Source organism: Python bivittatus, unplaced genomic scaffold (assembly GCF_059951505.1).
Source record: "Python bivittatus isolate LINGU-HERP-01145 unplaced genomic scaffold, Pbiv_v1 ctg000570_np1212, whole genome shotgun sequence".
Taxonomy (NCBI): Eukaryota; Metazoa; Chordata; class Lepidosauria; order Squamata; family Pythonidae; genus Python; species Python bivittatus.
The window spans coordinates 24340946-24354741 of NW_028277097.1; the positions used below are offsets into that span (position 1 = coordinate 24340946).

The 13796-nt window shown below is 51.1% G+C and overlaps 1 protein-coding gene across 10 annotated transcripts in view; it reads left to right on the top strand.

Moving 5' to 3' along the window:
* The window catches only part of CNTFR (ciliary neurotrophic factor receptor), a 303394-nt gene that overhangs the window by 283656 nt on the left and 5942 nt on the right, over positions 1 to 13796 (top strand). For 5 of the 10 annotated variants that reach the window (XM_088152656.1, XM_088152658.1, XM_088152657.1 and 2 more), the window contains 3 exons: positions 8368 to 8548; positions 12929 to 13096; positions 13180 to 13658. In XM_088152656.1, coding sequence (XP_088008782.1) covers positions 8368 to 8548; positions 12929 to 13096; positions 13180 to 13322 — 492 coding nt within the window. In that variant the 3' untranslated portion in view covers positions 13323 to 13658. Of the gene's footprint in view, positions 1 to 8367; positions 8549 to 12261; positions 13097 to 13179; positions 13659 to 13796 lie in introns of those variants that run through there. The other 5 variants (XM_088152652.1, XM_088152654.1, XM_088152655.1 and 2 more) reach the window with 2 other exon arrangements.

A 13796-nucleotide genomic window follows, 5' to 3' on the forward strand; every position in this document is an offset into this window, starting at 1 on the left:
TTTGTCGTCTCTCCCCCGCGGGAGATTCGAGCGCCCGCCTGGGTCGGGGACGGGCGTGGAAGTCCCCGGGGCGCTCGCTGGGGGTCGGGGGCAGGAAAATGCCCCAGGCTGACGGGCGCGGGTGAGCCAGGCTGGCGGCAGGCGGCAGGCGGGCTCCTCCGGACCAGCCCGCTCGCCGCGCCCGGGCCGTGGGGAGCGCGTTCCCCTGCTCGGGCGAGGGCTCCTCTTGCGCCCCCGCCGACGGCACCTCCGGCCCTCGAGCCCTGTCTTTCTTTCACAGCCCCTCCGCAGCCCGGGGATTGACTCGGCTCTCGTTCGCCTTCACAGAGGGGCTGTTTGCAAAGCCCGCCCGCCGCGATCTTTGCTCCCGCCGCCCCACGCGCTGCCCCCTCCTCGCTCCCGTCGCATCTCTTGGGAAAGCGCGGCGTCCTGGCTCTGAGGCGGTGGCTGCTCCGGGGAGGGGGTGGCGGGCGCTCCTGGCAAGCCCCGCCGTTTCGGAGGCTGCTCATCTCGCCCGCCTCGGCCAGCCCCTTCTCCCGGGAGCGCAGAGCCCTCTGGAAGCGCTCCCGACGCTGCGGGGATCCTCCCCTCCCTGACATCCGCTCTCCCCAGCCAGCTAGCCAGCCAGCCAGCCACCCACCCGAGAGCGGTTGGAGAGCTGCGCTACTGCTGCTGCTGCTGCTGCTGCGCTACGGTGTCAGTTGTCCCGGCTCCGGGGCCTTCGGGGGGGGGGAGGACTAGCCCCGCGGGCCCCCCGAGAGCTTTTCCCAGGACACAGGGTCAAGCCTCAGCTTTGGCGGGGGTCCAGGCCGGAGGCGGTCTGAAACAGTTCAGGGTATTTCCATGCCATTTATGTTTATCCTTACGCATAGTTACTCGCCAATAATTTCCTGCCAAAATTCCTCTTTGCTAAGAACTTGGGGGGGGGGGCAGCCTAGGGCCCTTCATCCTAAAGTGACTTGTGCTTTCTTGACCTAGCACTAAGATGACCCCACAAGAGGAAAACCAATTTTTTTATGTGAATGCACAAAGTGTGGGTGGAGCTCAGCCAGGGCTGCTTCTCCCCCTCCTCCTGAACTCGTGTGCGTGCGCGTGCGCGCGCACGCAATTCCCCTGCTTTAAACCTGGACTTCCCTTTGGCTCAGCTTTGAAATCTGATCGCTGGGAGATGCTTTGTCCTCACGCCTGGGTTTTCCCAACATCAGGAACACACAGGAGGGGGCTGGGGGGCAAGCGAGTGGGGGGAGCAACACTGGACTGAGCCCACTTTCACACCCCATGCCAATGGGGGCAGGGTGAGCAAATTGCAAAGGGCCTGGGCAGGTACCACAACTGGTGTTGGGGCCCTCCGATGCCACAGCAAGCAGTGATGGAGGGCGATGGGGAGAAGACCTTCAGCCTCCCCCTTTCCCAGGGGCTCCCATATGCCAATGCTGGCAGCCATTTCTGACACCCGGTGAAGGCCTCCTAGCTCCAGTGGCTCTCCCCAAACTCAGGCAGGATGCCAGGGGGCAGGGGGCCGAGACCAGAGGGTGTCTTTCCACATTCAGAAGTGGGGCCTCACTTGATGGGCAGGGCCCCTGAACCCGTGGTCACCCTGCAGGAGGTAAGATTCAGGCACAGCAGCACCTTTGCGTGTCCTAAACAGCGGACTCAGGTCTCGGTCTTCAGAGTCCTAGAATGTGCAGGTTGGAAGAGATTTGAAGGTTACAGTATCTGGTCCAACCCTCTGTTCAGTGTAAGAGTCTATCACCCCATCCCAACTGGTGGCCCTCCAAGCCCCCTTGAAAGCCCTCCTCCAAGCCAGACGGTTCTGCCGCTTTCCAGCTCTGACAGCCTCTTGGTATTCAGCCCAGATCTCCTGTTCTTAAGGGGAACCCAGGCTCCCTTGTCATGCCCTCAAGTTCAGCAAAGGAAAGGCCACCCATTCTCACAAGTGACTGTCTTTTCAATCGTATCCCCTCTCAGTCTTTTCTTTTGTAAGCTGAATGTGCAGTCAGGCTTTAACTATTCCTTGTAAGACTTCCTTTCCAGACCCTTATCACCCTGGCAGCTCTCTTCTGAACCCATTCCAGCTTCTTCGTGTCCTTTGGAAAGCTGGTGCCACACACCAGCATGGGCTAATCAAGGTGGAAGCCAATGGAACCATTACCGCTTGCGATCCGGATGCCATGCTTCTGTTAATGCACCGCAGGATTGCACTGGCCTTTTTAGCTCTTGCTCACGTGGAGCTGGTGGTCCACCGCCACTCTTAGAACTTTCTCAGACTGCCACCAAGACAGGTCTCTGCAGTCCTATTGATTTTTCCTTCCTAGATGCAGAACTTGCACCGTTGGACATCATCTGATTGGATTTGGCTCAATGTTCAGGCCTTCTGGAGTCATTTTGAATGATGGTATTTTTTGTCCACTGAGGCATCGGCCAGTTAATCCTCATAGGTTGGCATCTTTCCCAAACTGGATAGGCATCGCTTCCATTCTGCAGTCCGAGTCATTGGTACGTTGGTGGACGCCGGAGCCCCAGGGGCCCCCGCTCAGTACGACCCGCTGTGCTGAGGCAGAACTTCTCAAGAGCACCCAGCCCATCTGCGTCAGACATCCAGGCAGGGCAGTGGGGGCTTCGCTGCTGTGACACGGAGGGTGAGGGGAAATAAGGACCTCAGCCTCTGCGTCTGCCTCCACGTTTCCCTTCTTTCCCATGGCAGACTTTCCTGCTCTGTCTCCTTAAACACCCAGCATTAAATATTTAGGGCATCTTTTCTTTTTCCCTGGCTTTTAACTTTGTAATTCAAGCCAGATTCCCTCGCTTCCTCCTCTTGCTTCGCAGCCACCTCCGCCTCTGAACCGAGTGCTTCCTAATGTGCTCAGATGTTGCTTTAATGGATTACCTAGGATGGAACTGGATACCTTTGACTAATGGATCACTAATAGCCTGTTTCTATTTTGCAAGCTCCTTTGGTTAACTCAACCCCCACCGCCACCACCCCATCTTTGCATCCTGGCTCTCACACATGGCCAGTCCTGCAGCCATTCAGCCCTCCCCCCAAGACCCATGCTCACCTGCTCCGAGAGCCCCACTGCCCAGGCTGTACCAGTCCCAAGGAAGGGAAAGCAGGGGAGCCTCACCGTAAGCAGGGGCACCAGAGGCTGCAGAATGCTTTCTGCAGGAGAAGGTGCAAGACCCTCACCAGAAAAACTGACCTGGGGACAACTTGCTAAAGGCAAAAGAAATATGACAGAGAAACAATGATCCAGAGATGTGGGGGCTCCCCCCCACCAATGTGCTCAAGCAGAGACTGGACACCCACCTCTGAAGATGTAAAATCCTACTAAATCTGAGCACCATTTTCAGAAGGACTCAAAGAAACTCCAGATTCAAAGAAAGGGCAAGGAACAGGATTGGGGACTAGAAACTTAAGTTCTGTGAAGGGAGACCGAAGGGGTTGGGTAGGTTTGGCCTTGGAAGAGATGATTAAGGGCCCCTTCCAACTCTGGCATTCCCAGGACTTCTTCACCCAACTCTTAAGTTAATTGCAGGGATGTCCCATAGGCTGTGGTCACAGAAGCCCAATGGTGATCACATCCATGTGATCGAATCTCCTTCTGATTTTTGTGGGCATTATGATGCCCATAAAAAATGGGCAGAGCTTGAATCGCACCATCACGGCCACCATCTCAACTTTTTTGACCACATCCTGTGGACACCTCTGATTGAGTGTATGGAATTGTATCAGCAGATACGTAAGTGGCCATGAGCTTAGAAACCCAGAAGGGTGGATTTGGCCTTTGGTTCCTGCCGGTCTTTGTGTTCCCTGTCTGGTTGCTGGGGGTGGTGTTACACTTGAGTGCTGCTCGGGACCTTCTCAGAGGCATCTTTTTGGCACCATGGGAAAACGGATGCCAAAAATTCTGAGTCGGGCCCATGATTTCCATTGAGATGGTTCCCCTGAAAGATTGTGGGCCTGCCAGGGCATAGGATTTTCATAATGTAATACTGGATCTGACCAGGAGCAAAATGGGTTTTACAGTGTGTGAGCGTGACTGCACGTGTGGCAGCATTAGCTAGTTAGTCAAGCACTGTCAGGCCAAACCAGACGCTTGGCAAATCTCTGGACAGATGGCCACCATTGCAACATACCCTTGGCAACCATCTGGAGCTCTCCCAAGGACATTCCAAGGATCTCTTTGACCTGCCCATCCACTTTCTCCAATGTCTTTCCCTTCGTCTCTCAACCTTGCCAAGCATAACCCAGGTCCATCATAACCTGAGTTTCTCTAGGCCATCACCAACTCATGTCACATGTTCTAAGTATGTCAGTTTCTGCTTGCTGATCACCCCCTGAATGGATCAGTCAATCTTTTGGAGATTTTTTTTTTTAGTGATCAGTTCTGCAGTCCACATCGCAGGTAACCATCTCCTGGTCCATGATCCCAAAGCATCTTTCTTTGACTCTTTCTCAAGGCCCGGCTTTCATAGCAGTCTCTCATCAATGGAAAAGCCACTGCTTTGGCTATTCTGATCTCTGTTGTCACAAAAGGATTGTTATCCTTCATCATCTTGCCTAAATTGTCCTTGCCTTCCTTCCCAGGGTTAATTTCTTCTTTATTTCTGTAGGGAACTGTCCAGCTTGAGCTATACTGAACCCAATGAAACACAAGTATCTCCCTCCACTTGCTGAAGTTGGTAAAGTATGCTGGGTGACAGTCCTCTTATCTTCTTAATGTTTAACAATAACACCCATTTTTTACTTTCCATTTTCACTTTCCTAATGAACAGTCCTAGGTCCACTTTATTTTTGCCTTACAAGCTGGTATCATCTGCGTATCTTAAACGGTTAGCATTTCAGCTCCAATTGTGACCCTGTCATGTTTTCCGTTCCTACCATTCTTACGATATATTCACTGTACAATATTAACAGACACGGGGACAATTTACATGCTAATCTCACTCCCTTCCCAGTTCTGAACCGTTCTCTTTCCACAGACGTTTTTTTTGGAACAGCTTCTTTTTGGTTGTAAAGGCTCCTTGGAATAATCGGATGTTTGGATGTACCTATTAGCCTTCGTATATTCCACATTCTGGCGTGATCCAAACAATCAAACCTACAGTCAATAAAGCAAAGGATAAACTTTACATTTCCACACTCTCTCCGTCATCCCTCACCTGTTAGCTATCTGATCTCATGTCTCTCTGCCTTTTCTGAGCACATCCTGCTCCTCCAGCGCTCCTCTCCCCCTGCAGGGCTGTCTTCTCCTTTGACATATCTGAAGCAAAACTTTGTCTGCAGGAGGAACAGGCGCAATGATGGGTAATTTCCACATTCTCTTGCATCTCCCTTCTTTGTTGTAAGTACATACCCCTATCTTTTCTGATCTCTAGGGCTAGATACTAAAAACTGACTACTATTGAATATGAAAATGTTACTGGATCTTTAAAAAAAAAAACACCTGTAATTAGGCCAACAGGCGAGGCCAGCCCAATTCAGGCAGGTGGAGGAGAAGTTGGAATACCGGCAGACTTTATCTTCTCAAGCTCAAAAACCGACAGGGAGGAGGACTATACAGATGAAATAAAAAGATGTCTGCCGCTTGAGAGAAAGACTGTGATGGATGAGGGCAAAATATTAAGTGCAGAGGCATCACGCTGAAGACAAGGGTGCATTGTTAAGGCCACGTTTTCCCAGCTGCAACATGTGGCTGTGAAAGAGGGGCCAAACAAAGAAAAATGGATGCCTTTGAGTTGTGGTGCTGGAGGACATGGTTGAGACTACTTTGGACTCCAAGAAGAAAAAATCATTCCATACTGGATGAATTAAAACCAGGCTGCTCACTGGAAGCACCATTCACGAGTGCAAGCTTAGATACTGTGGCCACATAATGTGAAGATCAGGGTCTGGTAGCACCTTTTCAGACTAACACATTTTATTAAAAGGCACCCACTTTTGTGCATCCAATAATGAGCTGCGGCTTAGGAAAGCAGATGCCTTTTAATAAAATGTATTAGTCTGAAAAGGTGCTATCAGACCCCTCTTGATTTCTGGCTCTTATAAGCTAACATGAGTCTCCTTCTTCAGAGTCTATAATGTAAAGATGAATCACAGGAGAAGATGCCGGTGCTTTGAAAAATGGAAGGCAATTGAAAAAGAGGCTGAGAGAAGACAAGGTGGCTAGATGTTATCACTGTTGACATAAGCATGAACTTAGAAGAACTCAAAAAAGCTGTTACTGACAGACAGTCCTGTCAAAATAATGTCCACTGGGTCACCAAAAGTTGGAGGCAACCAAATGAATGAAAACCACAACAACGCAGGGCGTCGAATCTTGTTTGTTGATCTGCCAGCGGTTGAGCAGTCTCTTCTCCTGCAGCTTTAAACAGTTCAACGGTTATTTCCTCTGCGCCTGGCGCTTTCCTATCTGACAGCTGGACTATTGGCTGTCATACCTCATTTTCTGCCGGTTCCTAATATTCTCTCTGAACAAATGCTTCTGTCAGACAACCATCCTCCACCTCGGCAGAGCCTCTCCACGTCCTTTTAACCGCATTTGGTGGATCCTTCTGCAACTAGTCTCGAGTAATCCCACCTTAGCTGCAAACGTTCCAGTGATTTCTCTGATCTTCTCAAAAATACCTCCTATTTTTCTTTTCATGGTATTTTCTGCTATTTGGTGACATTCTTCATTGATGGATCTTTCCTTGTTCTTTTCTGCTGGATGTAAATTTCCTGGGTTATTATCAAATGTCCTTCTTCTTACCTGAAGAATCTGCCCCCCACGATCATGATGGATCTTTTTCACTTTGAAATGTTGGGAATACCCTTTTCTGCCTCAGTTTTCACAATACCCATTATTTCTTCCCATAGCTCCTCAGGAACAAAGTTCGGAAGGTTTCTTTGTTTTCAGAGGAGCGGGGAGACCCTTGCTAGGTTAGCTGCAAGAACAACCCTTAGGAGGGACTCTGAGCAGAGGGGTCTTCGCACAAGAAGTAGATGCTGGAAGAAACAAAGCACCAAATGCCAGGCCTGAGATGCTTTTGCCAACAAATCTGGGCCAGCTCAGGTGTCAGGTTGCTGGCTCAGGTATCCTGCTAAGGGCAGGTGAGCGGTTCCAAATGTCTTTTCCTCCTCCGTCCCCAGCACTGTCCTTCTTGACCGGTAAAAGATGCTTCAGCATCTCACTCTACAGAACAACCTTTTGCAGTTTTCCTAATTGTCCAACGTGTTGCTCTCTGCAAAAATACTCAATGTGGAAAGGTCAAAATACGTATACGATTAAAAACGTATTTCCTGGATTCTTGGAAAATGTGCATTTTCAGCGCAAACCTGCTCCTCAGAAGTAGACCCAAACATATTCACTGGATAGGATCAGGACTCCGTTGCACGTGCAGCCAGAGGTGCCCATCCAGGGGCTGACCCCCAAAGTCTTCGGATTACAGACACGGTTGGTTTGGTGGCTCCAGACCACCAAAAGGAAAGATTCGCCGTGGTGGCCCTTGGAAGCCTGGGGTCCTCTGTTCCTTCCCCTATTTTGGACAAACCCAGCCAACCACCTGTTCTGCTGAGAAAAAGGGGGAGTGTGTGAGAGATGCTCGTGTAGGCCTTTGGCAGGGGTTTTGGGGGGCCAAAGTGGAGCTCCAGTTCAGCCCGTAGAAGCTCCAGGCCGCGCCAGTGAAGTGAAGTGGTCAGCCCCCAGTGGAGCGAAAGGCTGGGCTTTGCTGGAGAGCATGGGGCCCCCCAGGCGACCTAGAGAGGCTGAGCCACTTAGGCATGTTAAAGTCCCGTATCGGGAAGCTCCCCCAGGGACCCGCTGGCCACAGAACTCCAAGGAAAGGGGGCATCTTGATCCTACTGCCCGAGGGGAAGGACACAGCTCTTCCAAAGCCCAGGATCTGGGAAGAGCTGGCCTTCTAAACAGCCAGGGCCCTGGATCTCCCACCCAGCAGCTCTCCAGCAGAACGGCAGGTAAAGTGGGAGAGCACAGCTCTTCCCCACCCCAGCCCTGGACTGGGAGAGAGCCGTGCACCAGGCTCTGTTTGCATGGCAGCTGCAGAGGAAAAGGGTGTGGTCCCTGGAAAAGAAGCAGCCGCTTTAAAGAGCTACAGGCAGGGCTGCGTCTGCACCCCTCCCGCTCCAAAGCACCTTTCTGGAACTGAATCCAAGGCCACCCACAGCAACATTTTACAAACCACATTCCAGCCACTTCCTTCCAAGAGTAAAAACACCATCTTGTAGAAAGCTAGAGAAGGGCCACGGAGGGGACTCCAGCATTCAGGGGTGTCGTGGCTCTGGGCCATGATGGGTGGGTCGCTAGAGGGCAGAGACCTTCTCACGCTGCCCCCTTTCACACGAGCCCTCCCTTCTCACCCCCATAGGTGGAGCTGTCTGATGGGACCTCCCACATCATCACCGATGCCTATGCTGGGAAAGAGTACATCATCCAGGTTGCTGCCAAGGACAATGAGATTGGCACGTGGAGCGACTGGAGCGTGGCCGTCCACGCCACCCCCTGGACCGAAGAGCCGAAGCATCTCACCACTGAAGCCCAGGGAGCAGGTGAAGGGCCAGAGAAGCAGCCAGGCTTGCAATGCTGGCTGACGGTGGGGTGCGGGGGGGAGGTCAGCCCCTCCAATCCAGTGCCTGCCAGAAGTCTGGGACCAGAGTCTCCAAGGTCCCCTTCGGTCAGGTTGGCTGGGACTTCTGGGAGCTGTCATCTGTCATCCAGCGAGGCTGGGGGAGCTGGATTGGGGAACGCTGGTGCCTCCCCACTCATCCGTCTTCCTGGGGCGCTTGGGATCATGGGAGCATAATCGGGGGCGGGGTGGTGGGGGTTCTGTTGTGTTTTGCTGGTCGAGGTTAGCATTTAGCAGGTTGTGTGAGCCCTGCCAGAGCGTGTTCCCTGTTTCATCCTTCTGAGTTGCTTTTCCAAGCTTCTGTGCCAAGCCAGACAGGGCGGCAGGCCTGGCTCCTCCGGATAAACTGTTCCCTCGCTGTCTCTGGGCCCGGTTCACTACCCATGGCAAGAGAGGCCGGATTTTCTGAGCTCTGCTCTGACCTCGGAGGTCCTGCAGGACCCTGGGTCCCATCAGCCACAAAGAAGCAGGACCATTGCTGGTCTCTATGCATTGGAGCCCTTCTCCCCCTTGCTTTTCCCCAAGGGATGCCCTTAGAGAGAACCCCCAGCAGTGCGCAGGCGGGCTCAGGAGTGGGTTGCCTGGTGAGGAGAGGAGATTTGCAGGGCTGGCTTTGACATCCATGTTTCGGGAGGGAGGGAGGAAGGAGAGGGAGGGGGAGAGGGCAGGCGGGCAGGCGGGCAGGCGGGCAGGCCTTTAATCCTTTAATTAAGGGGCCACCAGCTCCGGGCTGCAGAACCCAGGCCACCACTAGATGGCAGGAAGGAGATGCAGAAAATGTTGCTGCCATCTAGTGGCGCCTGGATGTCTGTAGGCTAGAGCTGGTAGCTGTACTTTTAATATGTGAAGTTCAGCTGAGCTGAAAGTAGATCTTTTACAAGCAAACAAAACCCTTTGACTAGTGCTCACAGCACGCAACAAAATTAATGAACGAAAGGGAGTTCTATTTGCAAGTTTAGGAGGGCTATATTAATTTTAAACCCATGTAGCATTTTATATCATCATTAAGTATTTATTAGTGCAACAGAACTTTGCCAATCTTTTCCAGTCTTTGGTGATGTCATCATGCATCCTTCCTGCAACCCCCCCCCCCCCCCCAAATAGCAGGTACAAAAGAAATACTGAAACTTCAAGATTTCAGCATCTTTAAAGGACTGTGGTTCTTTGGGGAGAATCAACAGATTGAATTCATTAACTGGCCTTTAACTGAGTGGATTGTTAATTTTTTGCCTTTAAGACTTCTGTATGTTTTACAGAACTACAGCATAATCCCCTTCTGGGGATTGCAAAGGGGGTGTGATAGAGTTTACAGTTAAACTGCATGATTCAAAACAGCAGAGGCTTTCCTTGCTTAATTTACACTTTCTGGTCCACCGTGGGTATTCCTCCTGCTTAGGGCTGGAATATAGTCCCCACAGAAGGGAGGAGCAGCTGCTTTAGCAGAAAGCTCCAGTTTCGGTGTTGTGTCCCGGACAAGATGACTGTCCCCAGGAGTCCCGTCCCCTGGGTCTGCGGGTGGGGCTAAGAAGGATTAGCAATGGGATGGGGTCAGGGTTCACCCACTGCTGCTCTCGGGCAAGGGGGGCGTTTCCGGGAGCCCAAATACTTCTCCCTTTGCCCAAAGTTATGTGAACGGTCCCTTTTCTCTCTTCCGTTCCTGCCTCCTTTGCGCCTTCCACGTCTTTGCTTCCTTGAATGCTTCAGTGTTTCTGGGAACCAGCAACTAATCTGAGAACCCGTGGCCAGAGAGTGCCAGCAGAAGGTCGCCGGGGTCTGGCAACTTCTGCAAGCTGAATGAAGCCAGTGGAGGAGAAGGGCCCGGCTCCGGACATACGCCTCGCCTGGGCTCTGAACTGGAGGGCAAGCTCATGCCTGGGGATGTTCTGGCTCAAAGCGAAGGGCGCAAAGTGCAAGCAGTCCTAAAGGCAGCAGGAGGAGGGGGAGGCCAGTGGCCGCGTTTGGGGGGTTTCAGTGGGGTTTTTCTGCCCCCTGGTGGCCATTGGACCACACACGAGCGGGAAGAGCAACCTTTTCCTAATGCGATTTCAATCCTAAATCCTCCCGAGTTCAAGCAAGCTTTAAACAGCCCCGAGTGCAGGGTAGCACACTGAGGCGGAAGAGGAACACACAACTTTAGGGCGCTACGTGAAGGAGGTTGGTCTTGAAACACATGCAAACAAGCAGTTAGCAGTGAGGACCCGGTTTTTATTGCCTTTTGCAGCAAGGGAGCGGGTGACGGATGGGGGAAGTACCTCCTAATTAGTGCATCTCTCTCCTGTCCTTCCCTGCAAGATGTTAATGACTGCAAAGAAGCCTTTTCACCCGTGTAGGAAGAATTCTTACTCAGGCTGTATTCGCCCAATATACTTCATCAGCTCGGTTGCACATGGAGCATCTGCTTGCACCCAACATGCAAAGTTGGGTTAGTTTCAACCTTGGGTAGTTTTTTGTGGCTTACAGTGCAAATCCATCCCTTTGGGTTAATATATTATTCAATATATTGTGCAAAACCAGAAAATGGGTTAACTCAGGAACCAAGGCCAACTTATTGTGTGAACCGAGCTGAAGAGCCATGGGTGTTCACAAGACGGGCAAGCAAATGTTGTGTGTGAGTGATGTCCTGTTGTGTGCAACATCATTTTGTCACCATTGCAGCTTGTACTGGAGGTCTGTGCAAGGAACTATGGGGCTGACTGGGTTTTTAGATTTTGCTGTCCCCACCCTGTCCTTCTGACTGATCCTCCCCACTGACTCACACTTTTGCATCTTCCACTGGATCATCATATCCAGCCATGAGTTCTGATCACAACACAAAGCATTTCCTTGGTGGGACAACTTCTAGCCACACAGCACCTGTTTAGGGGTTCAGACTCTTCTAGCTGTGATTCTGACTGGAATTTCCGTCTCATTTTCTAAAGAGGAGCCTGTTCCTGTTCCAAGCCCTTGGCATTCTGCTCAGGCCCTTGTCGGATGTCACATGACATACCTTCTTTGTAGCCCAGTTCTTCCTATCACTATGGGATCCAAGGAGGATGACCCAGGATGACGCATATGGGTACAGAGCATCCATTGCTAGAAACTCAGAGCAATTGCAAAGGTGCTCTGGAGCCCTCCAGACTTCCTTGCTGCAGCTGTATCAACCGCAGCAAGCGGTAGTCTTGGAAACCAGGAGCACTGACCGGGGATGAAGGACTGTGGAGAACAGAGTCTTCTGCAGAACAGGCTGGATTTCTGTGCCCAGAACTGGAGCATCAGAGAAGAACAGGCAGAGCACCCTGAGAGCTGACATTTCAGACCAGAAACATGGAACATCCAGCAACCCGCCCATCAGAAATGCAACTGGCTGTGAAAGGACATCTTGCCAAGGATCCAATCTCAGGAGCGTTGAGTTGGTATGACCATACCCTCCTCCCTCCCCACAAAACCTTTCTTCCAGGAAATACGTTGCTGGAATTCTATCATGTTTATATCAGTCTTCAGCCACCTGACATCATTCTGGAGACCTTGGTCCAGGAGGTCTAGAGGGTGCCAAGTTGAGGAACATGCATTTCTCTTGGTTTATTTGAATGGTTTGGTTTGCAGGACTTAATGCCACAAACTAACACCTTCCTCTTTTATTTTCTTGATCATCTGTAGGCCATTGCTGGGGCTGTAGATCCTGGTTTCCCTCATGGTGTTACTACAATCAGCAGCTTTCCACTTCCTGTAGCATGGATGGCTAAGGGTCCTTTGAGTGCCTGCTGCAGAAACATCAGAAGTCTTTAGGCACCAATCAAGAAACTTCATAGTGTTCAAGTATTTGGCCCCTTGTAGCTCTGACAGCTGTAGGAATTCTGCTACTCCATTGGATGCTATTAAAACCCATCCCCAGCAATGTTGCTGTATAATGGATTGGGAACTTTACAAAAAGCCATCCAGATCTGGAAGAAAGAGCTGTTCAAATACACCATTGTTGGCCCACCATGTGCACGTCTTCTGGAATCAAAGGGAGGGATAATACACTGCGCCAACTCTGCAGGATATGAGGAGACCATAACCATGAGTTGTTTTCCAGTGTTTGAAAATGTGCCCCCCGCCAGCTGTCAACAATCAGGGTGGGGCAAGTCATCCATGATTCATCTCAGCCTACCAGCCGTTGACTGGCTGGAATCTGCTCCCTGTTTCATGGCAGGAGCTGATTTCCGTGATCCCCCAGGAACATTCTCCAGCAGCAAGGCTGCTTGACCTAAGTATCCCCAAGAACGCAAGGAAGTGATATGAATACTTTGCATGTTTTCACTTTACTTTTATTCTCTCCACTCAGATACAATGGTGGACATTCCAGAGGGCCACATTTTTTCTCCAACAGACTCCCCTCTGCGATCTGTGCCTGCTTCTACCACCAAGTCTCCTGTGCTTGTCCATCAGCACAGCCTCCACAATCACATCATGGGGTACTTTAGGGTTTACCAGGAAAGAATGGAGATGAACTGTATGTATTGCATTCACCAGATCTTTATGCCCTGCTTTTGTGGAACGACTGTTTGTTCACTCTCCATGTCCACTCTCTCATAGTGAGACACCTCAATGCCCAGCTCGGGACTTTGCAGAAAACCATCTCCAACATCTCCAAGAGGCTTGACCACCTGGAAGGACTCAAGGAGAACCTGCCTCCACACAGCAAGGATATCAAAGACGATCCCACACCACCCCTGTGACCCTTTACTCCTTCCCTTCTCCTCCCACCCATTCCAGTCCAACCCTCCACCTTGCCTCTGCCTAGAAGGAGAGCCCTGCTGGATTTCACAAAGCCCTTGAGATCCATCCTGGCCAGCCACAGACTCTGAGAAGAGCACAAGCAATGCTTATGGCTCATCCAATCTTCCTCCCCTCTCTGCTTCCCCACACCTGCTATCCCTACCACAAGGCATCGTTGGTTCAAACCCAAAGAGAGTTCCATCCTCCACAAATTTAAGAGGAATGTCACAATCTTCATTCCATTTGTATGAAAATTCCATAAACAGATGAAAATAAATGCACGAGTTCTCTACACACACGGGTCTCTGATTATACCTTTCTATCGAAGTGCTTAAACATTTCCTACAACCCTGAGTAAGCGAGGGGTTAGGGTTGTTAATGGATTTCCACAGAAAAGAATAATTCTCCAACTTACAGTATCTGCAAACCTCAGT